At 54.1% G+C, this 27,463-nt stretch overlaps 1 protein-coding gene across 2 annotated transcripts; it reads right to left on the minus strand.

Moving 5' to 3' along the window:
- Positions 1 to 5,603: 5,603 nt before the first annotated feature.
- On the minus strand, positions 5,604 to 27,463 carry TTC22 (tetratricopeptide repeat domain 22). Of its 2 annotated transcripts, none has more exons than XM_024739224.1 (7): positions 26,402 to 27,463; positions 12,878 to 12,933; positions 12,559 to 12,674; positions 11,818 to 11,936; positions 10,523 to 10,684; positions 7,307 to 7,459; positions 5,604 to 6,763 (listed from the first exon to the last, which is right to left on the minus strand). In XM_024739224.1, the coding sequence occupies exons 1-7, from the start codon at positions 26,966 to 26,968 to the stop codon at positions 6,224 to 6,226; spliced, it is 1,713 nt and encodes a 570-aa protein (XP_024594992.1). In that variant the 5' UTR covers positions 26,969 to 27,463; the 3' UTR covers positions 5,604 to 6,223. The 2 variants fall into 2 exon arrangements, with proteins under 2 accessions (XP_024594992.1, XP_024594993.1); XM_024739225.1 differs by having other exon boundaries at positions 6,565 to 6,837.

Genomic DNA, 27,463 nt, shown 5'->3' on the forward strand with positions numbered 1-27,463 from the left:
AGTGCTTCCAGCCAGGTGGAGAGTGTCAGGAACTTGCAGTAGGATGACATTAGTGGGTACCAGGTTGGTGAGCAGAGAGGGGGCGTGGTGGGCACTGAGGTGATACTTGAGCTGGCCTTGCAAGATAAACACACACCATCTTGTTTAAGATACTGTTTTCAGGTCTTTGATGCCCACAGCTAAGCCTAATCCTAACAGGGACAGTCGCTAATAGCTGTTCCAGTAGACAGACAGACAGAGAGCATCTTCTTTCTTCCTTCCCTTCTTTCTTTCTTTGGCTGCGTTGGGTCTTTGCTGCTGCACGCAGGCTTTCTCTAGTTGCAGCGAGCAGGGGCTACTCTTGGTTGAGGTGTGCAGTCTTCTCATTGCAGTGGCTTCTCTTGTTGCGGAGCACCGGCTCTAGGTGCGTGGGCTTCAGTAGTTGTGGCGCTCAGGCTCAGTAGTTGTGGCTCGCAGGCTCTAGAGCTCAGACTCAGTAGTTGTGGTGCACAGGCTTAGTTGCTCCGCGGCATGTGGGATCTTCCCGGACCAGAGCTCGAACCCATGTCCCCTGCTTTGGCAGGCGGATTCTTAACCTGAGCCACCAGGGAAGTCCCCAGAAAGCATCTTCTGTCCCTTGCACCCAGTTGGAAAACTTTCTGTGAAGGACTCTGATTGGCCCAACCTGGATCACATGTCTGCATTTGCAGTCAGGGGGTGGGGTATTATGATTGGCAGCCCTCTGCCACCACTCAGAGAGGGGAAGGAGTGCTTAGTAGCCCAGGAAGGAGAGGTTCTATTCCCAGCAGGGAGGGGCACTGGGCAGATGGAAGCAGTAGCTCTCCACCACAGTAGGGGTTCTTAGGTTTGTTTCTTTTACTTTGTGGATGACAAATAAAACTCACAGAGGAGCTGCAATTTAATGAAAAAATTTACATGCCAAAATAGAACAAGCCCCAGCATAGAGCTATAGACTGGTTTGGGAACATAAATATGAAAAGTGCATTCAGATTTTTTAAGTGTGCAGTTTATAGAGCAACATATGGGGTAGGAGAGAAACTAATCTAAACCCCAAATAGTTAAAAAGCCATTCGTTAGTACTCTTTAGCTTGTCTGCCATTCAAGGCAGTGTGTTGGGTGTGTGTGGGGGGGACTTCCCTGGTGGTCCAGTGGTTAAGAATCCACTTTCCAATGCAGGGGACGTGGGTTCGATCCCCGGTCAGGGAACTAAGATCCCACATGCCTCGGGGCAACTAAGACTGCGTGCCACAACTAGAGAGCCCGCGCGCCGCAATTAGAGAGAAGCCTGCACGCCACAAAAAAGAGCCTGCACAACTAAGACCCGACGCAGCCAAAAATAAATTAAATATTTTTTAAAAATCAAGGCAGTGTGGGAGGAACTCAGGAAAGTTATTGAACCTCTCTGAGCCTCAGTTTCCTCATCTGTAAAATGGAGCCAATGCTGATACATAGCTCCTGGGCTTGTGAAGGTTAAGTGAGGTGAGGCGTGTGAAACATGGGCCACAGGGACTGGTCCATGGCAAGTTCTCAGTAAATAGTTTTGATGATGATGATGATTTTTTTTTTTAACCTCCCTGTGGGAATATTCACTGCTCAAATTGTTCTTCTGTGGTCGTCTAGAGGCCAGCTGGAGCTTTTCCACAGCTCCACAGGAGTTTCTGCTCACCACTCTCTCCAAGAACACCCCCCTCTGCTTCTCGTCCTCATCTCCAAACTAGAGAGGTCAGAGTCCAAACAGACCCGGGGGTAGGAAAGGTCCTTCAGGTAAGTGGAACAGGGTGAGCAGAGGCGGGAAGCAGCACGTGGGGGCCGGTACCACCAGTGTGCAGCCTGGAGAGGCTGCCTGGGGGAGGAGCCGGGGCAACAGCAAGCAGGTGGTGTCCCTCACCCCCTCAGCAAACCTTGCCAGTAGCTTCAGCCCCGCGGCGCCAGAGCCAGAGCCGGGGAGGGTTTCTTGCTGGAACCATGCCCATGATGCTGGGGATCTGTTTCCATCTGCTCATTTTACTGCTGAGTTGTAAAGTGCTAAATGTCATTATCCTCCCCTTCCTTAAACAAGAAAAAACGTTAACAGCCTGAGAAAAGGAGATATTTCACTTCATTTGGCATCCAGCCACCACCATCTACACAGGGTGCTCCCTTGGGGCCTGATTAGAGACGGGAGAAGACCTGTTCTGTTCTGCTTTCAGCTGGTGGCACCCGCTCTGTGCAGGCTCCAGGGTGGGCACTGGCAGCTAGAGGCCAGGCCACAGCTCAGCCAGGCTGTGGGCAGAGTAGCCAGCCACCTTCTGAACAATTCAGACACTGTAATAGGTGCCACAACATAAAGTGAGAATGGGAGCCAGAGCAAAGTGACTTGATCAAGGTCACCTTGCTTATTAGGGTCTGTGTTCTATGTGGCAAAGGTGAACTTGAATCAAGACATAGAAATTACATAAAAGAAGGTTTCGGCTCAATAAAAGGACAAACTCAGAAAACTTAGACTGTTAAGAAATGGATTGATTCCATCAATAGGTAGTGAGCTGCCTGTCTGCCAGAGGCATGCAAGTGGTTTAGATACTCCTTTCAGAACACTCACTGTTGAGAGGAGTTCTGATTTAGATGGCGAGGTTGGAAGTGATGATTAAGGTTCTTTTCAATACTGAGATTTTAAAAACCTATAACTGAAAAATCTTACCTGTTTTCATGATCTTTAACATGCCTAGTTCATGCTGGCTAAACAGGAGTTTCTAGCACCTGATGTTGGCTGATAGACACAGAGGAAGGAACGGGCAGGCAGCACAAGGTGCGATTCATCTTCATTACTCTGATTATAGGGTCATTAAGGCTTTTACTCCGCGGTGCTCCCCTAAGGAGCTCCTGCTGCTTCAGCTGTGTGACAGAGAGTTGTCCTCCCAGCTGCCCAGTAGGCAGGGGTGTTCCACAGGACTCAAAGCTGTAATTGAATAAAGATCAAACCAGCCAGAGCCACGATCCTGGCGGACTGCCAGGCCTGGCCTCAGCAGGGGCTTGCTGAAGAGGCGTGGCCAAGGACACGTCCTGAGCCCCAGGGACAGCCATCCTCTCCTCTGCACTGGGCTGGGGAAAGGCCGCTAACACAGAATGAGTGTGAACAGCGTGGAGGGTGGAGTAGCCAGCTCTGCCAGCTTAAACCTCCGAGAGCTTCCCATTGGTCTTCCAAAGTCCCCACTGTGGCCCACGAGGTCCTGCATGACCTGCTCTGCATGCTCTCTGTGAGCTCCCTGAAGGCCCGGGCAGGGTCTATTCTGTTCTGCACAGTAGCCCCAGAGCTTGGCACTATGCTTGGCACTTGGCCGGTGCTCGATAAATGCTGAGTGAATGACTGGTAGGCCTGTGGTCTTCCTGGACTTAACAGAAGTGAACTTGGCAAAGGAGGCAGCCCCAAGGGCAGAGAACACTGGCCCAAGGGGCTGGAGGTGGGGTTCGAGCTTCTATCCGTCACTGATTCATTGCTTGACCTTGGGCAAGTCCCTGCTCTCTTGCCTCAGTTTCCCTACCTGGGCTTCAGTATCCTAGCCGCAGATTTGGGGATTTGGTCTAAAGCTGGAGAGGAGGTGGAAAGAAAGCCCATGCTCTCCGGTTGAGCTCTAGCCTGCAAAGTTCCCTAGGTGGTAGACCTGGCCCCAACCGCAGCCCTTGTGGACCTGGTGATGGAGTCGCCTGTTTGGGACTGACGTAGCCACGTCCCTGCTGTGAGTTTACTCAGTTTAACAACCAAAACTGAGCCTGTCTTACGTGCCAAGCTCAGTGCTGGGTCATGGGGCTGAATCAGACGTGGTCCTTGCTGTAAAGAGGCAGAGTCGAATGGGGACAACAGACATGGTGGCATCATTATGGTGCAAGGACAAGGGGATATAAGCAGTGCCGAGGGACACAATACCTTGAGAGTGTGCACAAAACAGTGATTAATGAGAGCTGGAGGATTTGGCAAGACTTCCTGGAGGAGGCACCTTTGAGCCTAGCACTTGGGATAGAAATTACAGGAAAAAAGCCAGTGGAGGAATGGGATGTACAAAGGCACAGAGGTAAGGCAGTTTTCGAGCTGGGAGACGAGTACACTGTGGGGAGGGAGCAGGGTAGTGACAGGTTGCGTTGGGGATCACAGGCCCAACTCTAGACTACCCATGACACATCTCCCAGGAAGGGCTGTGTCCCAGAAGACAGCACACACGGGGCAGGTCTGGTTCTTCCCATGCTTACGTGTGACCTTGTTCAGTGTCTCAATGTCCTCATCTGTAACCAGGATCATGATGCCTACTCTTCAAGGCTGGTGAGGAAACTGCATGAGTTTACACGTATGAAGTGTATCGTACACAAGAGGCAGTCCCAAAAATGGGGTTTCCTTTCTGTTGTTGGCTTCTGTCAGTACCCCTGACAGAAGCCCTAGTGGGTGTTTGTTAGTCATTTATATGATTCTGTGAATGAGATTATCGGAAAGAAGCTTATTGAAAAGGTCTGGCAGGAATGGAGGGAGAAACGCATGACCTTGAGGACAGGAAAAGCGAGGAAGGAAACAAACTGGGAAGCCGGGGGAAGGGACAAACCTCACCAACTTCCCAACTTCACCAGTAAACCACCTTGAATTCAGTTTGTTTGGGGAAGCAGGAGAAGAAAGAGATGGGTTCCTGTCATAGGGAAGGTCACAGGTCACAGCCATGGGCGGAGAAGGGATGGGGGAGAAGTGGACAGGGCTGTGTATGCTGCCTGCTGTCCAGTCACCTCCTGGACTCTCCTGCAATGGAGATGAGAGGAAGGAAGGAGGGAAAGAAAGTCACCACCTGAAGTGGTGAGCCACGATGAGCGCTGAGGTGGGATTCAAGGGCCTTAGGGTGGTCTCACTGTCTGGATTTCACAGGTGCCTGGAACGACAGCATTATCCCAATGGATATCAGAGTGCCCCAGGTGACAGGTGACACGTAAACACTTAATGCTTTAGTGCTACCAGTTTATTAGTATTTTTCCAAACCTGAAAAATGCTGAGAGTAAGTTGGAGGGACAGGGGTGGGGAGGCTAGGAAGCGTGACTTTGAGCAAGCTACTTCCCTTCCAGGGCTCTCAGTCTTCCCATGTGCACAGTGAGACATCCGGGTGCGTGATCTCTAGGGATTGCACTTTTTGGTCTGTTCTCCATCTGTCACTGGGGACATGAGAAGCGATGCAGGGGTGCTGGCCTATCCTTGGTACAGTCTGAGCATCAGGAAAATGAACAAAGCAGTGAGTATAACTTTTTTTTTTTAAAAGGGGAAAAGTGCAAAATAAATCACAAACCATTAAGGGGGTCTTGCCATTGCATTTACGTACAACCAGCATTCTTGCAGTCTGGAAAGAACTTGATTTGGAATTTTAGGTTAAATTAGCTCTTGTAAGTAAGTAGGACCACAAGAATCCAGCTTGGACGTTCTGCTGGCAATCAGAGCCTAAGTACTTTGACAATAAAATTCCATGTCTAAGAGTCTATGACTATGATTCCAAAATTCCAAGATTTTCTTCACTCTTTTGTAGAATGTTTGAGATTGGGGGCAGTTGGCACTTCCTTGGGTGGTGCCCCTACTTTCCCCCAAGAACAGAGAAGCCAAGCAAAGGTACTACTGATGGGCTTTATTTCAGGGAGTTTGAGGGCCTTTCAGACCAAGCTGGCCAAGGATGAGGCCTGCTGCAAGGCTGCTAGAGAGGCAGAAAAGAGCCCTGAGCAGCCAGGTGTAGACTACCGCCCTTCCCTTACTTGCTCCTTGGCAGCTGTGCCCTCTTCTCTAGCCACAGCTTCCCTGGAGGCAGGACCTGAGACCTACTCCAGTCAACCTAAGTAAAGGGGGCCTTATTATAAGGATAGAGCGTGGCTCACGGAATCCAAAGACAGGCTCTTGGGTACTAGAAAGCCACCAAAATGGAGGCAATTATCTTCTGTATCTCTTGGGAGGCTCCATATTATTTTTTCTGCATATTTGTACAATTTGGTCCTTCAACTCACAGTTTCCCAGTGGCCCCTCGCGTCTGCCCCAGCTGAATCAGGCCCTTTTGCCTCCGTAGGCACGTCAAACCATCCTAGGGGCCTAACGTTTCCATTCCAGTTCCCGAAAGAGAATCTGACGGGCTCCCCGGACCCGCCAGCTTACGGCAGTGAAAGCCAGTGTGCAGCGCCCCGACCAGGTTCAATCACTTATAGGCGGGGCCTCAACGGGGCGGGCCCTCAACGGGGCGGGGCCTCAGGGACCTTCGAAGGAGAACGCGCGGCGGCCCCTCCGTGGGCCCACGGCCTCGCGCTGCATGGTCTCGAAGAGGAGCCGCACCAGCGCCGGCCGTCCCTGCACCACTAAGGCCCGGGCCAGCCCCAGCACCTCGCCCGTGTGGCCGCGCCACACGCGCTGCAGCTCCTGGCGCAGGCGTGCCGCCGGGTATTTGTCCTGGGCGCAGCGCAGCCACGCGTCCACCTCGCTGCCCAGCTCGCCGTCGCTGAGCTGCGCCTGGCTCCACTGCGCCAGCAGCGCCTCGAGCAGGCAGCCGAAGCCCTCGGTGTGGCTGGAGCCCGCGTCGTCCAGCTCCACGGCGCGCCTGAAGCAGGCCGCCGCGTTGGCCTCCTCGCCTTTGATGCGCAGGCACTTGCCGCGCAACAGTTGCAGCTCGGGCAGCGTGGCGCCCAGCTCCGACTCGCCGGCCTTGGCCAGGAAGACCAGCGCCTGGTTCAGCGCCGCCTCGTCCACCGCCAGCTGCTCCTGCACAGCGTCCACGCCCATGTAGTAGTAGACCTGGGGTGGGGGCTTCGGAGTGAGCCTTTCTCCCCTGCCGTCGCCGCTGCCCGTTCATTCCATTCCCACACTTGCTGTTTTAAAAATTACACTCATTCATTCCCACCCTCCCTCCCTCGACAATTATTCATCGCAAATTTTGGTGCCCCTCTCCTGGCAAAGGAGACAGTACTCTGATTCCAGTTCCAGCCCCAGCGCTCTCGGCCATATAACCTTGAGCGGGGCAATCTCTGGGCCTCAGTGTTCTCATATATAAGATATTGTAACCTCTGGTAGTCATTCCGTGCTCACTGAAGGCACAGAAGGATACAGAATAATGGCCCACACTTTCTGAGTGCTTAGAAAGAACTGGGCCCTGTTCTGAACGCTGTGGGTGCATCATCTCCTATAATCCTCACCAATGCAGTAGGAGGCAGGTCCTGTTATCAGGCCTAGGGATGCCCCGCGTTCCTCCCTGTGTCCTCAGTGCCCAGGCCTGGCCTGGCAGAGAGTTAATAGGGTTTTAGTCAACTATTGGCTACCCTAGCCAAGAGGCCACCTTACCTGGCTGATGTTCAGGTAGGTCTTGAGGCCTGGGCACACCTTGACCACCTCCTCGAGGTCGGCCTTGGCGCAGGCCAGGTGGTTCCTGTCAGGCATGCCCCCGAGCCCCATCTTGCTTCGCTCCAGGTCATGCAGGTAGGCTCTGACGTGGATCTGCCCACAGAGAGTCAGCTCAGGGAAGATGCTCCAAGCAAGGACCCTTGCCCTCTTTTCTATCCTAAATAAAGGTTTATTTCTTAACAGCAACTCAGGGAGGTTCTGTGGTGCAGTGGAAAGCCCCTGTGACTGGAACTCGGGAGTCCGAGGTTCTACTCCTGTACCAGCTTGGGCTAGCCACTCCACTTTCTGGGCCTTAGTACACTGACCCCTCTCTGTACAATGAAGGGCGTTGGATGAAGTAAGAGCCATTCATTCATTCACTCATTCATTCAACAAATAAGTATTGAGTGCCCACCATATGCCAGGCCCTGTGCTAGGTACTGGGGTACAGTGCTGATAAGAGAGGAGGTCCCAGCCCTGGCAGAACGTTCTAGTAGGGGAGATGATCATAAAAAAGTACATGGTACCACTTCAAGTGGTGACAAGTGGTATGAAAAAATAAACAGGGTGATGGGATAGAGGTGACTAGGGGAGGGGGTTATTTGAGAGGGGATGGCAGCACCGATTTTGTGAGAGTCTGTGTAAGCAAGTAGTGTGGGAAGAATGGCAGGTGGCCCCAGCTCACAAGCATCAAATTACAAATGATTCCAGACCCTTGCTTTCATCACCACTTCCTCCCTTTTTCCCCACATCTATTTGGAGCATTTAGAAAATCTAGAGGCTCAGGAGGGGTAGGGAAGGGGTGGAGAAGGAGGAAGTAAGAAAAAGGGGGTCATTGTCGTTGAAGGTATTAATGCTTTATAGCCATTGGTGGGCTCTGGTTCTAAGACAGCTTCATGAGGTGGGGGTGGGGTGGGAGTGGGAAGCTCTGCCTTTGGAGCCAATTGAACTTGGCTGAATTCCAGCCCCTCCCCCTCTTTATTAGCATGACCTCTGTGAGGCTCATTTTCCACATCTGAAAAATCAGTACACTAAGATCTTCCTTGGAGAGTTACCATGACAATGGAGAGAATATGTTCTAGCCAGGACCTAGCACATGGTAGGTGCTCAGTTCATTCATTCATTCTTTCAACAAATATTCATCAAGAGCCTACTACGTTCCAGGAGCTGAGGATATATAGTAGAGAGCAAAATGACAAAATTCCCTGCCCTCGTGGAGCGTGTATTTCAGCTGGGGGGAGAGACAATAAACATGATAAATCAGCAAATAGTGTGTTAGGGAGTGATAAGTGCTAAAAAGGAAAAACAAACGAAGACAGGAGGACACAAAGTGTTGGTGAGAAGCTGACGTTTTCAAGAAGACGGCTGCTAGCAGCTCTGCCTTTTCTTCAAGCCCTCCAGGAAGTGAGGGAGGAAGCCAACTGGATATTTGGGAGAAGAGCATTCTAGGCAGAGGCCCTGAGGCAAGAGCACACCTCAGGAGCTGCAAGGACCCCAGTGTGGCTGGGAGGGAGGGAGCTGAGCCGGGGTGGGTCAAGGTCATGGGCCAGGTAGGGCCTTAGGCTAGCAAGGACTGAGGCTTTTACACAGATGCGTTCCCTTCCCTTCTGTTTTTCCTCCTCACTATGCCCTGCCTCCAACCTGGTGCCAGTCTGGTCATCTGAGTAGTAAGTGTGATCTTTGGAGCTACAGGGAGACAGCGAGCATATGCTACAGGCCAACCTGTGATGGCGTGAGGAGAGTGAGGTTTGGATTCCCCCTAACGGAATGCAGGACCCCTTGAAGGTCACTGCCTCTCTGTTGCCTCATTGGTAAAATGACACACGTTTGGCCTCTCACAGGATCTTGCGAGAATTCAATCAGGCCATGAATATGAAAGTGCTGGGTGAAATGCAGAGTGTTATAGAAAGGTGTTATTATTCACTATCAATCATGAGTAATAGCACTACTATTGATAATGACCACATCAACTGCCATGAAGGAACTGACTGTCTAGTACCTGCTAGCGAAATGATTATGTCATACAGACCAAGACCAAGGGAGCAGATTCGCCATCAGGTCCCATGAAAGGTAGTGGAGAAGGCTGTCCAGCCTGGAGTAAAGTGAACTCAGAGCTCCAGCTCTTTGCCCACAAGCAGATGGGTTCTGTAGGGGCTCCAGAGGGCAGATCTGGGACCAGTAGGGGGAAGCCAGAGGCAGGCAGCTCTCAGTTAAATGCGTAATCCGCGGAGCTCAGTGACCATAGTGGACTGCCTCAAGCGACAGCGAGCCAGTTAAAAATACACCTAATATTACTGCTCAACCACTTGGGAACTCTTACCATGTGGTCAGTACTGAGCTCACACAAGACTCTAATTTAATTCTCATAACAACTCTGTGAGGCAGGTACAATCATCTCCAGTCTGTGGAAGAAGAAACTGGGGCTCAGACTTCGGGCAAGAGTATTCTGTCTACAAATACTGCTTAACCACTTGGGAACTCTTACCATGTGGTCAGTACTGAGTTTCACACAAGACTCTAATTTAATTCTCATAACAACTCTGTGAGGCAGGTACAATCATCTCCAGTCTGTGGAAGAAGAAACTGGGGCTCAGACTTCGGGCAAGAGTATTCTGTCTACAGTCCCGTAGCGTGTAAGCGGTGCTGTGGGATTTGAACCGAGGCCAGCGGCGTTGAGAGCCAGAGCTCTGATCTACGACATCAGACTTCCTCCAATATACCCTCTGCCTTTCACAAGCACCTCCCATGCTCCAGGCACCTGCTCTAGATGTTATTTCACTTAGTCTTCTGACCACCTTTTAAGATAGATGTTATTATCCGTATCTTCCAGATTTGGGAATGGAGGTTTGGAGGGGTGAGTGGCTTGCCCCAAGTCCCACAGTGATGAGTAGAGAGGCCAGAATTCCACCCAGGTCAGTATGACTGCCGAAGGTTCTAATCAAAGAGGAGGCTGGCAGGTTGTTGGCCAGGTCATTACAGAAGGGATGAGCAGTGGGTGGGAAGGTCCTTCATTCTCTCACTCAACAATCTTAGAGAACACAAACTGTGAGCCTTGATGACACCTAAGCTCCCTTCCACCGTGAAGGCTCCCTGACCTCCGGGCTCTGGCCACAGGGTCTTGGCCGTTGTTCTCTGATTCTGGATGGCAGGATGGGGTGGAGCTGCGGGTAGACTCACCTTGGCCCTTGTGCAGTACGCCTGCCAGTTGAGCTCCGGATCTCGTAGGGTGTCCAGGGCCATGTTGCAGGTACCAATGGCCATATCCTGCTTTCCGAGGAAGTGGAAGAGTTTGGCCAGGTGATTCAGGATTGGGGGTTGGTCCTTGGCAATCTCAATGGCCTGGGTAAGGGAGGAGGTAAGAACAAACCATTTGTCTGGCTGTTTGCCAGAACTGGAACCCCTTCTCTCAGTAGAGCCATATTACCCCAAAGATCTTATTCCTCACGTCCACCACATCGTGGGACCCAACACTTTGGGCACAGCTCACTGGCACTCAACTCCTGAGAGCCTGACTCGCTGCCATGCTCTCTGCCATGTTCACGGGACACGTCCAGTGAATCCCTCCAGACCCCAGGCAAACCCCTCTTCCTCAGACACGTCGCTGTGTGCTCCCCCATTTTCCTGGGGCAGGTAGGGGGAGGGGCCAGAATCAGCCTCTACCTCCCCCAGACTCACACAGTGTTTCTAACTGGGCACAGCACTTCCCCCGCCACCACCCCAATATTGTTACTGACAGCTGCCTGCCTTGTGTTTGTTGCTGAACCTGAGACGGTGAACTACAGGGCAGGGGCCCCATCTGTCCACCTCTGTGCCCCGCACAGAGTAGGTTCCCAAGGAGGGGCAAAGGCAGTGCGTTAAATTGGGTCAGAACGTCGTGCTGACCGCAAGGGGAACGAAAATCACAGGGTTCCTGGCCTCCAGGAAAGTCTTCAAAAACTGAGCTAAGTGTGGAAACTGCCACAGAAACGAGGTGCCAAGAATAAGGCTTGAACAGCACTTTACGGTTTACAGTGAACGGTTTCATCCACTACCTCCTTTCAGTCTCTCAATATCCTAGATGGTGGACAGATCACATAATTAACAGATAAGGAGGTTCGGAGATGGAAGTGACTTGTTTTAGGGTCACAGGGCCTATGGGCAGAGCTGGCATCCAGACCCCAGCTAACCTCGTCTTCTTTCCACTTTGCTCCCGGGGGTGTGAAGGGGAAAGGCCTGAGGGTATATCTGGGAAATCGTGACTAGCTTAGAAGACAGGCCTAGAGAAGTGGAGAGGGTCTGACTCATAGGCCAAGAGGACAAGGGAGCACTTGGGCTTTGTTTGGGATGGAGAGAAAGGTCTGAAGTAAGGGCACGTCCTGAGTAAGGCAGGGAGGTGGGGATGACACCCAGAGAAGCAGCGGGTTCCAGGAGAGGAGGCTGAGGTGTCAGTCTCAATCTGGGTTCGGAGAGCTTCTGTGGCCGGGGGCACATACCTTGCCAAAGCAGTCCAGGGGGTCGGTTCCTGAAAACCCGCAGTCATGGACACCCATGGGGGTGATGGAGAAGGTGTCCTTCCTCTCCAGCAGCATCCCGAGGTAGCACCAGGCCAGAGCTGGGGGTGAGGCCGGGAGAGGGGTCTCAGGCAGCAGCGGGGTGGAGAGAGGGAGGGGAGCCACGAGGAGGCAGGGGGCCAGTGCCACCCCAGGTGTCAGCCCCCAGGAAGACAAAGGGAGGGGAAGTGGCATGAAATCACTGTGGGCCAGCCAGGGACCGAGAGAAACAAGGGTGGGGAGAGGGACGTGTGAGTGGAGGGATGAACAGTTTCAGTGCTTGTGTGTTTACTGTGTCACGCGGGACACCCTGCTCTCTGACTCCAGCTCTCCCCAGCTCTGGAGCTCTGGTCCCTGTGGAAAAATGACTCGACTCCTCTCCAGAACAGTCTTCCCTCCTCCCACTACAAAATGGGGGTAAGAGGCTGCAATGGCGAGAACTCTGTCTCTTACACTTTCGGTCACAGGCCTGGACACGTGCACCTGGAGTGATCTGCAGGTGCCCGTTCACCTGTGCGAGGTGTGCGCGCTCCCTGAAGTGAACAAGGGAGTGGATGAGACAGAGGGTGAGGGACAGCGAAACAGTGCTAGAGGTGGGGACAGTGACAAGACTGGCAGGGCTGGTGGCGGGTGCAGGGAGGACGGGGCAGAGGCTCCTCTCCCACCCGTCCCCACGGGTCCTGCCTTGGTGGTGGGGTTCCGACGACTTGAGGACTTGCCGGAGCAGGGCCAGCGTGCGGTTGAAGGCCGGTAACCTCTTCTGCTCCTCGCTGCCCAGCTCCAGGAAGATGCCATCTAACCTGTGGCAGAGAAGGGGACGCGGCTGGTCAGCACCCTTCCAGCCGTCCCCAGGGTGCCGCGAGTCCTCCCCAGGCCAGTGGGCAGGGAGAGGAACTCGGGGAGCCCTTGCCTCGCAGATGGGCTCAGCCATTTCTCCCCTGGCTTCCAGGCCCCACCTCTCCCCGTCCCTCCCCACCATCCCATCCTCAACCCATAGCCTGACCTGATGAAGAGCGTTGCCATGGTGAAGTACCAGCCCCTTTTTTCCTCGTCTGGGATCTAGGGAAGCAGAGAATGGCTTGTGCTGCTGCTCTTGAAGCATTTGGGACATTGTTCATAGACTCCCACGCTTTCCCTGAACCCTGAGAAGCAGCAAGTATACTCTTGGTCATAGTGCTGGTTCTGCCACTGGCTGGCTGGGTGACCTTGGGCAAGTCACTTCACTTCTGTGACCACAGAGGATTTGACAAGATGACCTGTGTGAATGCCCCGAGCAAGGTGTCCATCACAGAGCGGGCGTGGCATCCATTTCCTTCCCTCCCCACTACCACAGGGCCCACACTCCACCAGTCACCTTCTCTCTCCCCCCCGCTTCTCCCCTTTGGCGCCATCCCTCAGCTTCCACCTTCCTGAGAAAGCCCCTTTGGGCATGTGAGTGAGTTCAGCTGAAGCCCAGGACCCCACCCTGAACTGTTTTCCCATTGTTTTTCTTGCCAACTTTGCTGTGCATTTAGACTGACTTGGGCACCAGATAAAATATTTATGCCGTTATTTATGGGAGTAGCTGCTCCTGCCTTGGGAAGGAATTTTAATGAAAACCAATAAAACCCCCAGTGCATATCAGTAGCTCTGCCTCAGGCTCCAGCCCCTCCCTCCACATTCATCTCCTGTGGTTGATCTCCAGGCTCCATTCTGCACTCACCACCGGCCATCCGCAGAGGCCTTCTCAGCTCAGGGCCCCTATTATCCCTCCACCCCACCCTCAGCAGCTAGGATGAAGCATTAAGTCCAGCCAGCATTTCTATGGTGTGAGGCATCTATGGTGTGAGGCCCAACTATGATGTGTTGGGTGCTATGGAGCTGTGGCACTGAATGGGACCTGCACCCTGGCCCACATGGGCTCACAACTCGGTTGGGGAGACCATAAATAATGGGGTTTGAAGGAGCACCTGCCACGTGCCAGGATCCTGACACTCATCTCAATCTCACAACAACCTATGAGGTAGGTGTCATCCCATTTTACAGAGGCACATACTGAAGTTCAGAGAGGCAAAATGACTTGCCCAAGGTCACACAGCAGGCAAGTGTCAGAGCTGGGATTTGAACCCCATTTGTTAGTCTCCAAAGCCCTTGCTCCCCTCATTACACTGGCTTACCAATAGCTATAATATGAAGCAGGGTTTGATCAAGGCTGAGAGGGGGATGCAGACAAATGCAGCAGGATGAAGAGGCCACTTCCAGCCAGAAGACTCTGAGAAGGTCTCATAGAGGATGGGCTGTAAGGTGGGCCTTGAATAGCAGTGGTATTTGAGAGGGTGAGGTGGGGGACAAGGGCATTCCAGACGGGGGGTTCAGCACGGACACGAGTGGGCAGCTGGGGAGCATGGGGCACGGTGAGTATGACTGGGGTGTGGCAGGAGCTAACGTTGCCAAGTTAGGCTGCGACTGCTCTGAGGTGGCCTTGGATGGTTCGGAGGAAGAGAGGAAGGGGGACCTGTGAGTAGATCTCAGTGAGCAGTGTGATTGCCCATAGGGGAGTGTCTTGAACGCTGACCCAAGCCAGGTCTGGCAGGAAAGCCAGACCAAAGACAAAATTAGAGCAGAAGGAACACCAGGGGCTATGGGAGGAGGTTTCCTACATGATCCAGGGGTACCCCCAAGACTTCTAGAGGAGGACGTGCTGGAGCAGGGTTCTCAGGGACAAGTAGGAACCAACCAGGTGGATACAGTGAGAGAGGGCATCAGATGGAGGGCATATCATGTGCAAAACCTCAGAGATGAGCGAGCAGGTGTGTCGGGGGCTGCATGCAGCCCAGAGCGGCTAGAACCCCAGTTGTAAGGGGCGAGGGGATGAGCCAGCAGGGGAACATCAGGGGCGTCCCCTGAGTGTCAGGCTCAGGACCTGGAAGTCATCTGCAAGGCAGTGGGGAGGCATAGAAGGGGTTAGAGGTGGGGAGTTATCCTGTTACTTAGGTTGGAATACGTGTATGGGGGCTTGGCTGGGAACAGGGCTGTCTGGAGGGGAGAGGGGCGGGACCCAAGGATTAAAGGGCATCCTTGAGAGCGCAATGGAGAACACTGGCCAAAGCAAAAAGCTGGATGGGCTGCCAGATGACCTTACCTGCTGCACCTGCACGGGACCTGGGACATGGGAAGGGGACTCAGATTCATGGGGCACCTACTGTGGGCCAAGCTGGCCAAGGACCTTGACATAATGTCAGCACCTGTCTGTGTGAAAGACGAAAGGCACGTGTGCCTCAGTCTCCCTGGTTGCCTGTGGCTGTGATCTCGTGACCTCTGGCCCCATGCCTGCTTTGAGGTTGGCCAGACTGAGTCATGGTGGGGAGACACAGAACTTGCTCCCCCTTTCAGGCTCCTGACAAGGAGATGTGACCACAAGTGACAGCAGGTATCCTAGACTAAGGGAGGGCTACAGTGCAGAGAGCAGAGGCTCAGGTGGGCAACAGGTCTGGCCACAAGAGGGGGGTGACCCTGGGTGGATGTGTTACCCCTCAGAGGCTCTGTCCTTACCTGCAAAGGGGCATTGTGAGGCAGTGACCTGTCTGGGGACCGTGCCCATAAATCTCCATAAACGTTCGCCCCCTTTCTCCTGGTTTGGGTTAGAAACGTGCAGTTAGGCGTGTCTAGGAGGCTGCTTTGCCTTATTTCAGTTCTAGGTGGGGCATTGAAGTCTCAGGCTCTGGAGTCCAGGGCTATCCTGCCTCACCCCACTCTCCACCTCTCTACCCCACCACTCTGCTCCTAGGGCCTCACATGCCCCGTGGGGTCCACAGGTCCCCAATGTTGAAGAGCAGTGTGTTGTCCTCAGGGCTCTCTCTGGTTGATAGCCACTTTCTTGTTTGGTATTCAAGATGCAAGAAATTAAGTTATGTGTCCACAACACACAGTTAGTACATGACAGAGTTGGGACATAAACTCATGCCTTCCTAGTCCTAGCCCGAAGCCTGTCCACAGCACTCAGTTATCTAGATCCAATCAATCCCCTTATTATGTCTCTGAGAACAGTGAGACCACAGAGGTGAAGCAGCTTGCTCAGGGTCACACACTGGTTAGTATCAGGACTTAAAACCCAGTGGTTTCACCACCATTGTGATAGTCTTGAGTAAGTCAAGCCTGGTTATGGTTTGCACTAAGTAAGCAATACTACCACCTGGTGGCAGAGTGCCTGAATTGCAGGGGCAACTCCTAAAGGTTAACTCCCCTTCTACTTGAAGACTAAAACTGATTTTCAGAGAAGTAGCTAGCTGAGTGACATCTCTATGACAAATCCCAAATGTAGCCCCTCCTCAGATCCCACTTAAGAGTAACATTTGCAGGGCTTCCCTGGTGGAACAGTGGTTGAGAGTCCACCCGCCGATGCAGGGGACACGGGTTCGTGCCCCGGTCTGGGAGGATCCCACGTGCCGCGGAGCGGCTGGGCCCGTGAGCCATGGCCGCTGAGCCTGCGCGTCTGGAGCCTGTGCTCCGCGGTGGAAGAGGCCACAACAGTGAGAGGCCCACATACCGCAAAAAAAAAAAAAAAAAAAAAAAAAAGAGTAACATCTGCAGAAGGGCTTATGGGGTTGCGAATCAGGAATGGAGTTAATGGTATAAACAGACCTCGTTTGAAGCCTCACTGTGCTTGGGTTCCAATCCTCCATCCCTGTGATGGAGCTAGTAGAGAGAGTCCATTCATTTTGCTGTGCAATTCTGGTCTTAAAATGGGCTGTCTCTTTAAAAATCCTTCTAGTTGTAACTGAAGCAGCAGCTGAAGCTGTTACCAGGGGCAACCTGGCAAGCCACGTATGCTAAATTAAATTAAACAGGCCTCTGACTGCCCCCTCCCCTCCTCTCTCCTGGAGAATGAAGTTGCTGTGAAACCTCTTGTGGCTGCAAGGAATTCACTTCCAGAGTTGATGGCTCCCAGAGGCAATATATTTGGAGGCAGCCTGGGAGGGGCTGACAGCACCTCTGCCAGGAGAGGAATATTGACTGAGGGCCTCCCCGTGTGGGCTTTGGCAGGACACCCCACCTTTTCTCTTGTTCATCCTCATCAGGACCCCGTGAGCCGGGGGTTCTGGGGTCTATGAGGGGGCACTGGCCAGAGCGTGAGCCCGCCGAGGCTTCAAGCTGGCAAGGCCCAGGCACCAGCACTGCCCTTAAGTAGCTGGTTAGATCCTGGTACTAGGTGAGGGTGAGAGAGAGGCACCGACTTCAGGCAAGGGGTTCTCAGGAGATCTCCCAGCTCCTCCGAGGCCCTCACCGGTATTTCCCTCGTTATAGAGATGGGGAAAGCGAGGCTCAAAGAGGCAGAGACGTGCCTACTTCACCTATTTCAGGCCAGGTCTCTGACTTCAAGCGCACCTTACTCCCACAACACCTCGCTGCAAGCGTTTGTACAGTGCTAACCATTTACAAAGTGCATTCACACCGATGCCACACGACCCTCAGAAAGCCCTCTGTGGAATGTAGAGTGGGTTATCATCACCCCCCTAGTACAGATGGGAACACTGAGGTGAGAAGACATCCTCACAGACACAAAGCCAGTGTGAAATCCTGGACTGAAACCTGGAAATGCTGCTTTTTTAGCTATACTAATAATAGTGCCTTTTATTGAGCACTTACTATGCACCAGGCACATAATTTACATGTGTTAACTCCGGGGTTACCTAGGAGGTAGGGACTACGATTATCCCAGTTTTACAGAAGAGGCACCTGTGGCCCAGAGTGGCATAGCTAGAAGGTAGCCGAGCTGGGAACCCAGCAGCGGACGAGTGGTCCTCGAAGTGGGGTCCCCCGACCAGCAGCATAAGCAGCACCTGGGAATCTGATAGAACCACTGCACTAGAGTCTAGCACTGCAGAGAGCCAGGTGAAAATGGCAGGCCCGTGCACCAGTGCATCTCTTTTTAAATGAACAAAAGGATCAGCAGTTATGATCCTCTGGAAGCCTGACGGTCCAAGCTGCTACAGCTGGGTGGGTAACTGGCAAAGGTGGGTGATCTGGCAGTACCTGCAGAGAATATCAGGATGAGGATTAGATGTTACAGAGCAGGTTTGTGTTAACTTGGCAGATATAAGGATGGGTCTCAGCTGGCTACTCCATTTACTTCAAAAGGTGGTCCCCACAGAAGGAAATGTTGTAGGGCTTAGCTATTTTAGAGGATTTCAATAGAAGATCTCAATATGCTAATGGTTTATGAATCTATATGTGTCTGCATAGGCTATACAGAGACCTTATTGGTTCTTAAGGAAAATGTTTGCCTTGCAGTTTGAACTCTGCCCCTGTGGACGTTGTATTCTGTGTTTCAGAGTCAGTTCCTGAGAGCTGACTGACTCTCTTTCAGGGGAGGGGGGATGAGAAGGAGGAAAGAGAATGAACATTTCTCAACCATCAACTGTCCACTGGGCACTTTCGTGCATCGTGGCACTGAATCCACCCACACAGCAGCCCGAGAAGGTGTAGTGCAGCCTTCTCCTTTTACAGGTGAGAAAACAGAGGCTAAGAGAAAAGCCGCCCGGCCAGCCCCACAGCCCAGGGGGAGGTGCCAGGATTCAAGTTCAGATCTGCCTCCTTCCAGTGCCCCTGTTCTTTCCACCTCATCAGGCTGACCCTGTCTGTGAAGGCTGACGCTGCAGAAATAAAAGTCACCAGGTGGCAGGTCTCAGGACCATGCTCTTCCTGCTCAACTGGAATGTCCTCTGTGATGACACAGAGCAGCCTCGGGCTCTGCACGCGAAGCTCCAGCCCCAGCCCACCTGGCTGGCCTGGCACCCCTGGGGGTCTGCCCAGAAAGGCTGGGCAGGGGTTTCTCCTCATCCAGCTCCTGCCTCGGTGGGGGTGGGGAGTAAACAGAGGGTTGAGATTGGAGTCCCACCCCTGCCTCTACCCAACCCCAGGGTTCCTTGAAAGTCCGCTGGCCCAGCCTGGGCCTCAGTTTCCGCATCTATAAGCAGGGATGATGGACTGGGTTTGCCTGTGTCACAGGCACATGGGTGGGAGTGATCAGTGTGACTGGGCAGGGCGGACTCGGGGGCTGGGTGCTGTGCCATGGAGGTGAGTCACCTATTCAGCCCTGGCTGGGTTCCCTGCATGGTCTTTGTGGATTTTAAGAGTGGAGCAGATCGACTGCAGCTCCCCATTGTCACCCCCTTTCTGGTCCTAGATCTGTCACGCAGACGCAGACTCTGTGAGCCAGCTTTGCTTTGCACTGGTTCCACAGGCTTGCAGGACTGAGTAGAGCCACTTCTCTATTCCATGGTCCCTAGAGAAAAGGGACCCTGTCCAGTCCTGGGTACAAATCCAGCTCCGGCACCGGGTAGGTCTGAAGAAGTCCTGCATTTTCTCAGCCCCTCCCATGGGTCCGGGCTGTGTGCACCCTTAACACACTCTATCTTTCCTCCTGTGAAGAAGGCAGTTGGGTCAGATGATGCTACAGGCAACTTTGGCTCTGGGGTCCTGTATCAATAAGGAGGGGAGACCCAGTTCCCAAAATTGCCAGGTGTGGAGGGAAAGAAGCCAGCAGCAAATTCAGAAGGTGCTGTTATGCAAATGTGAGCAGCACCGAGGCCATCAGAAGGCTGGGGCTAGAGTGTCAGGAAAGCTGTCCCTCAGCCTGGGCTTTATGTCGGAGAGAACTGAGTTCAGTTCCAGCCAGCCACTCATGGCTGTGTGCCCTTGAGCAAGTTGCTACAGCTCTCTGAGCCTCAGTTTGCTCATCTGTAGAATGGGGTTAATAACAGTTCTGATTCCCCAGCATTTCTAGGAGCAAGTGGGATAGTCTGTGAAAAGAACACAAGTGCACAGTCCCTAGCTCATCGCCCAGCGTCATCCAAATCAAACCACTCAGATTTGTGGAGCTGTGTGTGTTTCTGTTTGCAAGCACCATGGGAGGAGAAACCCTGCCCACGATCTCAAAAGTTGGAGATCAACTCTAAAGTCCTCAAAACACCGTGCCTGACATTCCCCAAGCTGTGGTTTCCTACCTCCCTCTGTGTGTTTATGTGTTTTCTTCTGCCAGGAGGTTCATTCCTTCCCCCACTTCTCTATTATCAAAGTCCTTCCTGTCCCTGAAATCACCCTGGCCACCACCTTAGTCCAGTGACAGAGGAGGAAATGTCCACCGTCCACAGAGGACTTGCCCAGTGTCCCACAGCCAGTCGGGGCAGGGCTGAGGCAGGAACCCAAATCCTGACCCCTGGCTCCAAGTAGGGTGTTCCCCGATGTCATTGTTCTTTTCCTAAAGTTGGCTCTGGGCTGGGCTGGGCTGAGGGCAAGCTCAGGAAGGGGCAGGAGGAAGTGGGAGGAAGCAGAAAGAGGGCGGGGGCTCACTTAGAAGGAGTCCTGGCAGCCCCATCAGGGGGTGAGGATGAGAAGGACACGTCCATCAAAGCTCGCTGGGGCTGGGCCTTCCCTCCGTGACCCCAGTTCCTCCTCCCACACCCCTGCCCGGCTGGTACCACTGCCCGCATTTCACAGAGGGAGACATGGACCATCAGAGACCTTACACAGCCAGCCCAGGTCACCCAGGGTGTCCCTGCAGATTCCCTCACCAACACTCTGGCCTCGGCCCCAGCGGCGCATCTGCCTGCACCGTGCGCCCGAGTTGTCAGGGTTTGGAGCTGTGGGACGAAGGGGAGAGGGAGAAAGGGAGGCTGGGGGAGAGAGGGGGGCATGTGGGAGGCGGAGAGCTGTTGGGAAGGCAGCTCCTGGAGGAATTCCCAGGTCCTGGGGCTGGCCTCCCCGCTGGTGGCACAGCTGTGTGTGTCTGTGTGTGTTGGTCCTTCCTGCCAGGCGACTGTGTGGATGCCTGCACCTTTGTTTGTTTGTGAGGCCGGCTGCTGGGCCTACCAGCACTGGGTCCATCCCTGCCCGCCCCAGCAGGCCCGGTGAAACCTGGATGGCCTGTGTGCACCCGGTCACCTGGGGCGAGTCCCCTCCCTGAGCCTGTTCTGTCCTCTGTGCAACAGGGAATCACAATACCAGTGGCAGCATGTCTGTGAGGTTTGAATAAAAATCAGATGTGCTAACGAACGTAACATTCTGAGCTCTGTGCCTGGTGTACAGGCTGGATCAATGCACCCACTGTGGTGGCGTTTCCTATTACCACCCTGAGCCTGCTCTGGGCCAGCAGCAGGGGTGAAGGATCTGCATGTGTGTGTACCTGTGCGTGTGTGTGCAGGTACGTGTGTGTGTGCAGGTACGTGTGTGTGTGTGAAGCCACGCAATATTCCGGGAAAAGGGGAAGAAACTCAAATGACTGAGTTAGCTTGGGACAGATATTACTTTTTTAGAGAAATAGAAGTTCGAGTTACTTTATTTTAGAAAAATAACGGGGATTTTAAGACTAAAAAACCAAACTAAATTTAACAACAGTCACAAACCCCTCTTGGGTGTCCAACCCCGTTCCAGACACGGGGTGGTAGGTAGAGACAGAGGGTCGCCCAAGACAGAGGGCTCACCCTCTAGGGGGCAAGACAGAAACCACTGATACAGAGCAAAGCTGAGGGCTGTGGCGGCCAGAGGGTGGGCAAGGTGAGGGGCTGGGCCCTAACATGACCTACACTCTGCCTGGAGCCCTTCACGGTCTCTCACTTAATCCTCACAGCAACCCTGTGAGGTGATGTTAGAATCCCACCCTCCAGATGAGGAAACTGAGGCTCAGAGATGTGAAGTCACTTGTCCGTAGCCACCTGGTGATGGAGGCAGAATTTTAACCGAGTGTGTCTAACTGCAAAGTGTTTGCTCCTAATACCCACTCAGCCTGGAGACTCCACCAAGAATCCGTCTGTGAGTGTGTGTGGGGAGGTGACGGGGGTGCGGAGGAATGACGGATAAAGCAATCTGCCTCATCATATTTTTGTAACTTGAGGACGAGGAAAGGGAGGGAACTAAGGGCTGAGAGGGAAGGCACAGACACCCATCCACTCGTACACAGACATGCGGCTTATTTTTGGATTATGGGCTGAATTACTAACTTTTGTAATGTTCTCTCTTGTAATTTTAGTTAGCAGATGATCAGCCGTCATTGGTTCTTTGGTTGCTCTTTATTCTTTGAGCTCCGGGGGCTCCTCCTTGCCTGGGACAGTCCCAGCCCCCTCAGGATGGAAAATCTCCTGGAGCTGCAGCACCAGCTGGGTCAGACTCCTGGCCGCCCACCCCCAGCTGCGCTCCTGTGGGTGGCGACCCTCTCAACTGGAGGTCCCTCAGCGGCTGCTCCACTCTCCCCACTCCTCCTTCCCTGACCCCATGCTGACTTCACCTCTGCCCTCGTCCTTCCTATCCCCCCACCACTCCCTATACACGGCAACCCTCTCTCTACTTCTCCACACTTCCACCCTAGATTTCCAGGAGGTGGCCGGTGTGGGGGGCTCCCCTCCCCATCCTGCCGGCCATCTGCTTCACACTTACTGCACCCCAATTCTCCCACCTCTCCAGAAAGAGCAAAGGCTTTGGAGTCAGAGTGGCGTAAACTCAACTGCCACTTACTAGCTCTGTGGTCTTGGGCAGGTTACTTAGCCTTGCTCTGCCTCAGTTCCCACATCTGTAAAATGGGATCGGGGGTTCTTGTGAGGACTAAGATGAAGTCCGCAAGGCACGCGGAGAAGAGCGTTCATGAATATTACTGTGTGAAGGTGGGTTGTGTGAAGGAAGGTTTTCAAGGGGGAGGTGACATTTGAGCTGGGTTTTGATGGATGGAGTTTGCTTTCTAGGCGGAGGGAAAAGTTCCTGCACAGGCAGCTGTGAAACAGCACAGCATGTCTGGAGAAGTAGGAGAAGTTTAGAGTCCCTGGGAAGTAAGGTTCAAGGGAAGTAAGAGGAAATGCGGCTCAGAGGAGGGCAGGAACCAGACCTCAGAGACCACATCAGCAGTTCCTCAGGGCCACCATGTGCTCTTCTTCCCCATGAAGCTTCTGGCTGCCCTCTTTCCAGGTCTCATCCAGTTCAGTTGTCACTAAAGCCCCCACCGCAGGACCTTTGCACACACCACGCCCCTGCCAGGATTGCCCTCCTCTCATTCCTGCCAGTACACTACTGCTTCTTCCAGAAGCCTCCCTCAGTCACTTGTGCTGAAAGGAAGTGTGTCCTCTCTGAAGTTCAGTTACTGTCACTCTATCCCCAGGACCTGGACTTGCCAGGTCCCTGCTGACTCCAACGCGGGTCCTGATGTCCTCGAAGTGCACTTCCCTTGTCAGCCTTTTGGCGGGGGGGGTCCTGTTTTTGGTTCAGAAACTATGGTCTCTGGTGCACAGCACTCAGAGATGATTGTCACCTGGCACAGGCCATGTAATGAATGCCTGTGACCTCAGCCAGTCATAGGCACACCTCTGACACGCCCCTTTGGCCCCCACTACCAGAGATGGGGCTCAGGGAAGGCTGGTTACTGAAGGAACTAATGTTTGCTCTTCCCTTTGTCCATGAGCTTCTAAAAGGCAGGAGTTCTTAATGATAGGGCCTGGCACACAGTAGGTGCTCAATAAATGTTAAGATGCTGAGCATGTATGTCTCAGACATGCCCAGAATTTACCAGTTTATGGGCACTTTTACCCCATGATTTGATTGAATAATCATAGTAAACTGAGGCAGAAATCACTATTGTTTAATGTTTATAAAGCAGACACTGAGGCCAGAGATGAAAAGTGACTTGTACAAAGTCACACAGCAAAATAATAAGCGACCTGGGTGCTTGAACCCAAGCCTCCTGCTCTTACTATACAAAATCATCACTGTCATCCTGATTGTGACTATTTCTTGAGCATCTACCCTGTGCCAGGTACTTTATAAGCATGATCTCTCCTAATCCTCAGATGATGAAATGGGGGAGCTTCAAATACCCACTTTCTCCTGGGGTTGGGGGGGAGGTTTTGACCACAGATACTCTGTGCAGACCTGGGGAGCAGCCGCTGGACCAGGCCCAAGGACACAGCACAGGCCACCTCCCACCTGAGACAGTCAGCTCCCTCCCTGGAGCACAGGGCAGTGCCCTGCTTGACACTCTCTCCTCTGAGCGGTCACTGAAGGGGACGGTGCGGCCCCCACTGTGGCTGGGCAGACCAGCAGCAGGGAGGGAGGAGTCGGCCCCCATTCCTTCCCTATGCCCCAAACTTTGCCTCCCTGCTCACTTCCTCCAGGAAGGCTTCTCCTGAGAGCAGGAAGGGACCTCAGAGACCATCCAGTGCGCCCCCCTCACTTTCACAGATGGGGAAACCACCACCCAGACAGGAGAAGGCCCCACCGTGGGTGGTTGCAGCTGAGATGAGAACCCAGGACTCCTGGCTCCCAGTCCAGGGCTTTTCAGGCCCTGCTATGAGACTGTGACCATACTCAACATACACCAAGCTGGCCACGCCTTCCACTGAGGGCGGCTGGCATTCAGGGCCTTGTGCTCAGGCTCTAAAACAGGAGACCTGGGTTCCTTTTGGCCCCAGGAGACAGCCACAGCTGCACACAGTTTAGCGGGGAGAAGGCTCTCCCAGGTCAGGAGAGGCAGAGGTCGTTTGTGATCCTGCTGTTTCTGTGCAGGCTCTGTTCCTCATTTTACGGATGAGGAATCCTAGGATACAAGCACTATTATTATCCCCATTTCATAGAAAGGGAAGCTCAGTCATGCTACGGACCAGTTGGAGGTGAGAGCATGGGGAATTGGGATTTGGACCTGGACTGTCTGACCCAGAGTCTACCGTCTTAACCTCCACCCTGCCCTGCTCCCCTTAAGTCAAGTCCGTGCCTCCCACCCAGCACTCCCTGAGGTCTTGACTCCACATTTCCTCTTATGGGGGAGCCATAGGCTTCGGTGGAAAAGGCTCCAAGGGGGTGTGCAGAGCCTTTGTGAATGGAGCCATCCTACCCATGTGTGAAGGCTTGTTGTCATTTAACTATCACAAATAGCCATAATTATCAGCTCAACCCTGCCTGTGCTGTGCCTTCAAGGAAGAGTCATGGAACCTCGCTGAACTGTGATTTCCTCTTCTGTAACAGGAGGATAATGCCTCTACCTCATTTGTCTGTCATCCAATGCAGGCAGCCTTTGGGATGGCCCCCAGTGATCCCCACTGCCTGGTATTTGTGCTCTTGTGTAACCCCCCCTCTCTGCCTGGAGGCTAGACCTAGTGACTTGCTTCTAATGAAAAGAATATAGCAAAAGTGATGGGATGACCTCGTGGCAAGGACCTGAGGGAGGCCTCTGGCCAACAGCAAGTGAGGAACTGATTCTCCCAATAGCCATGAGTGTGAGCTTGGAAGCAGACCCCCACCCCACCGCCCCCAGCTGAGCAAGCCTTCATATGAGACCACAGCCTAGAGGCACCCAGCTAAACCATGTCTGGGTTCTTCCGCTCGCAAACTCTGAGACAATCAGTGCTTATTGTTTCAAGCTGCTAAGTCTCAGAGGCTATTTGTCATACAACAATGGGTAACTACTATGCCTAGCATTTGTCTATTTAGCTCCAGGCCCTATGCTACACATACATTCACTCAAGATGCATTTACTGAGTGCCACTGTGTCCAGGCACTGGCCAGGTGTTGGCTTTACAGTGGTAAACCAGACAGATGTTGTCCCCACTCTTGAAGATCTCAAGATTGAGGTGGGGAGACAGACTTGTAAATGGACAGTGTGAGCAGTGCTGTGGGAGCCCAGGGGAGATGCCTGACCCAGCCTGGAAAAGTCAGCGGAGTGGATGCCTGAGAGAGAGGACAACCTTCCAGGCAAGAGTAGAGCAAAGGGCACCTCTGAAAGAGGCCGAAAGAGTGGCAAGGTGGGCTGTAAGGAGACCTGGCCCAAGGGGAAGTAGACGGTGGCAAAAGCCTGGTTGGAAGGGGGAACACGGCAGAGGGAAGGCAGAGAGCAACGTCACGGAGGGTCTCTAGTGCCCACCGGAGAGCCTAGGACTTACGTGCCAGGCAGTAGGGAGTCACTGGGGGTCGTAAGCAGCTGACGGATATGGCCAGCAGGATTGAGCAACATGACACTGGCAGCAAGGGTGGAGGAGGAGGCTGAAGGGTCAGGCCAGAGAGCAGGAACCCAGGCAGGGAATGATGGAGGCTGGACTGGCGAGGGGAGGCAGGAGAGGAGCGGATAGACCCTGGAGATATGAGGAGGCGGAGCGGACAGGATCTGGGGTCTGAGTGGATGGCTATGGTGCGTGAGCGGGAGAGAGGAGGCAAGAATGCTGCCTGTTTCTGGTGGGATGTGGAGCTGTGCCTTATACTTAGGTGGGTGTGGACAGGTGCAGGGACAGGTACTTGCTGGGAAGAGCAGGGTGAGAGGGATGAGTTGGTGTGTGGAGTTTGCAGTGCTGCCAGCAAAGAAACTTACGCAAGCTAACCGGCTGGGAAGTGGGTCCACGCCCTAGTCCGACAGAGAAAAGCTACAAGCCTGGTCTAGGACCCAATGTGGGAGGGGCACGCTGGAACCGTATTCCGGAAGCCAAAGGGCCAGGGTTCGGTGAGAATTTGGAGGCCGGGGGCATCCCTGCAGACTTTAGGGGCCGCGACCCCAGCCCTCCCAGCCTGGGGAGGGGTCACCCACCTGCTGCGCGTGGCCCAGCGCCTTGTCATAGAGCTCGATGCCGGCCTCCAGCACCTGCGCCCGCTCCTCTGGGCTGGCGCAGCCCACGTCGAAGCCGTGCGCGTAGCCCTGCTCGGCCAGGCAGCGCGCGGCGCGGAGCGAGGGGTCCCCGGCGGCCCCGCGGTCCCCCGCCAGGCCCATGAGGCCGGCCAGCCGCTCGGCGCACGCCTCCTCCTCTTCCTTCTGCCCCAGCCGCCCGTACACGTGCGCCAGATTGGCCCAGGCGTTGAGGTTGCCCGGGTCCTCGCGGGCCACCTCGAGGAAGCTCTCGCGGGCCTCATCCAGCTCCTCCAGGTAGAAGGCGAAGGCGCCCAGGAGGTGGCGCACGGCGGGGCGCTGCGTGGCAGCCGTCAGCGCCAGCTCCTGCCGCAGGCCGTCCCGCTGCAGCTTCAGGTCCCGGGCGTGGAGCGAGGCCGGCGAGCGCGGCTCGAAGTTCAGCTGCATCTCCAGGTGGAAGTGGCCAGGGAGGTAGTCCAGGTCGTCGATGAGGGCATCCACCTCCTCGGCCGCGGCCTCGGGCTCCGCCATGGCTGCCCCGCGGCTCCCCGAGCCTTGCTCCGGAGGCCGCCGTGGATGGGGGCGCCCCTCAAGCGAGCCCGGCGCGGGAGGCAAGGGTCAGCGCGCAGAGGCCCGGGGCGCAGCCACCTCCCATCCCGGGGCGCCGCCCGCCGGTGGGTGGGTCAGAGCGTCGGCTCGGGAGCGCCCTGTGGGTGTTTACGCTTTCGCAGCTCAACGGCTTTTAGACGCCCGCATTGCACAACCAGGTGTGCCTGTTAGGTGCAGTGCCAAACGCGGGGCGTGTAACCCCCGGTGCATGGCAAAAGGCGTGCCTTTACTCTCTCTGCTCAGGAGATGAGGAAACTGAAGCTCAGACGAGGAAAAGGACTTGCCCAGGTCACGGAACTGGGTGTGCCCGAGCAGGCCTGGGAACCCAGTTTGCTGAACCCCAAAAAGCCAGGCCCTTCCTCCTTGAACACTGCTCCACCCTGTGCGAGCTCACTGAACAGGAGAGTCAGGGCTGGC

This window comes from Neophocaena asiaeorientalis, unplaced genomic scaffold (assembly GCF_003031525.2).
Source record: "Neophocaena asiaeorientalis asiaeorientalis breed wild unplaced genomic scaffold, Neophocaena_asiaeorientalis_V1.1 scaffold138, whole genome shotgun sequence".
NCBI classification, from domain to species: Eukaryota; Metazoa; Chordata; class Mammalia; order Artiodactyla; family Phocoenidae; genus Neophocaena; species Neophocaena asiaeorientalis.

Bases quoted from the DNA above. Each gene is read 5' to 3' on its own strand.
- TTC22 (XM_024739224.1), bottom strand. From the start codon at position 26,968: ATGGCGGAGCCCGAGGCCGCGGCCGAGGAGGTGGATGCCCTCATCGAC. The intron at 10,685-11,817 runs GTATGTGCCCCC...TCCCTTACCCAG, and splicing joins CCCTGGACTGCTTTGGCAAG to GCCATTGAGATTGCCAAGGA. The intron at 6,764-7,306 runs GTAAGGTGGCCT...CCCCCACCCCAG, and splicing joins CCTACCTGAACATCAGCCAG to GTCTACTACTACATGGGCGT.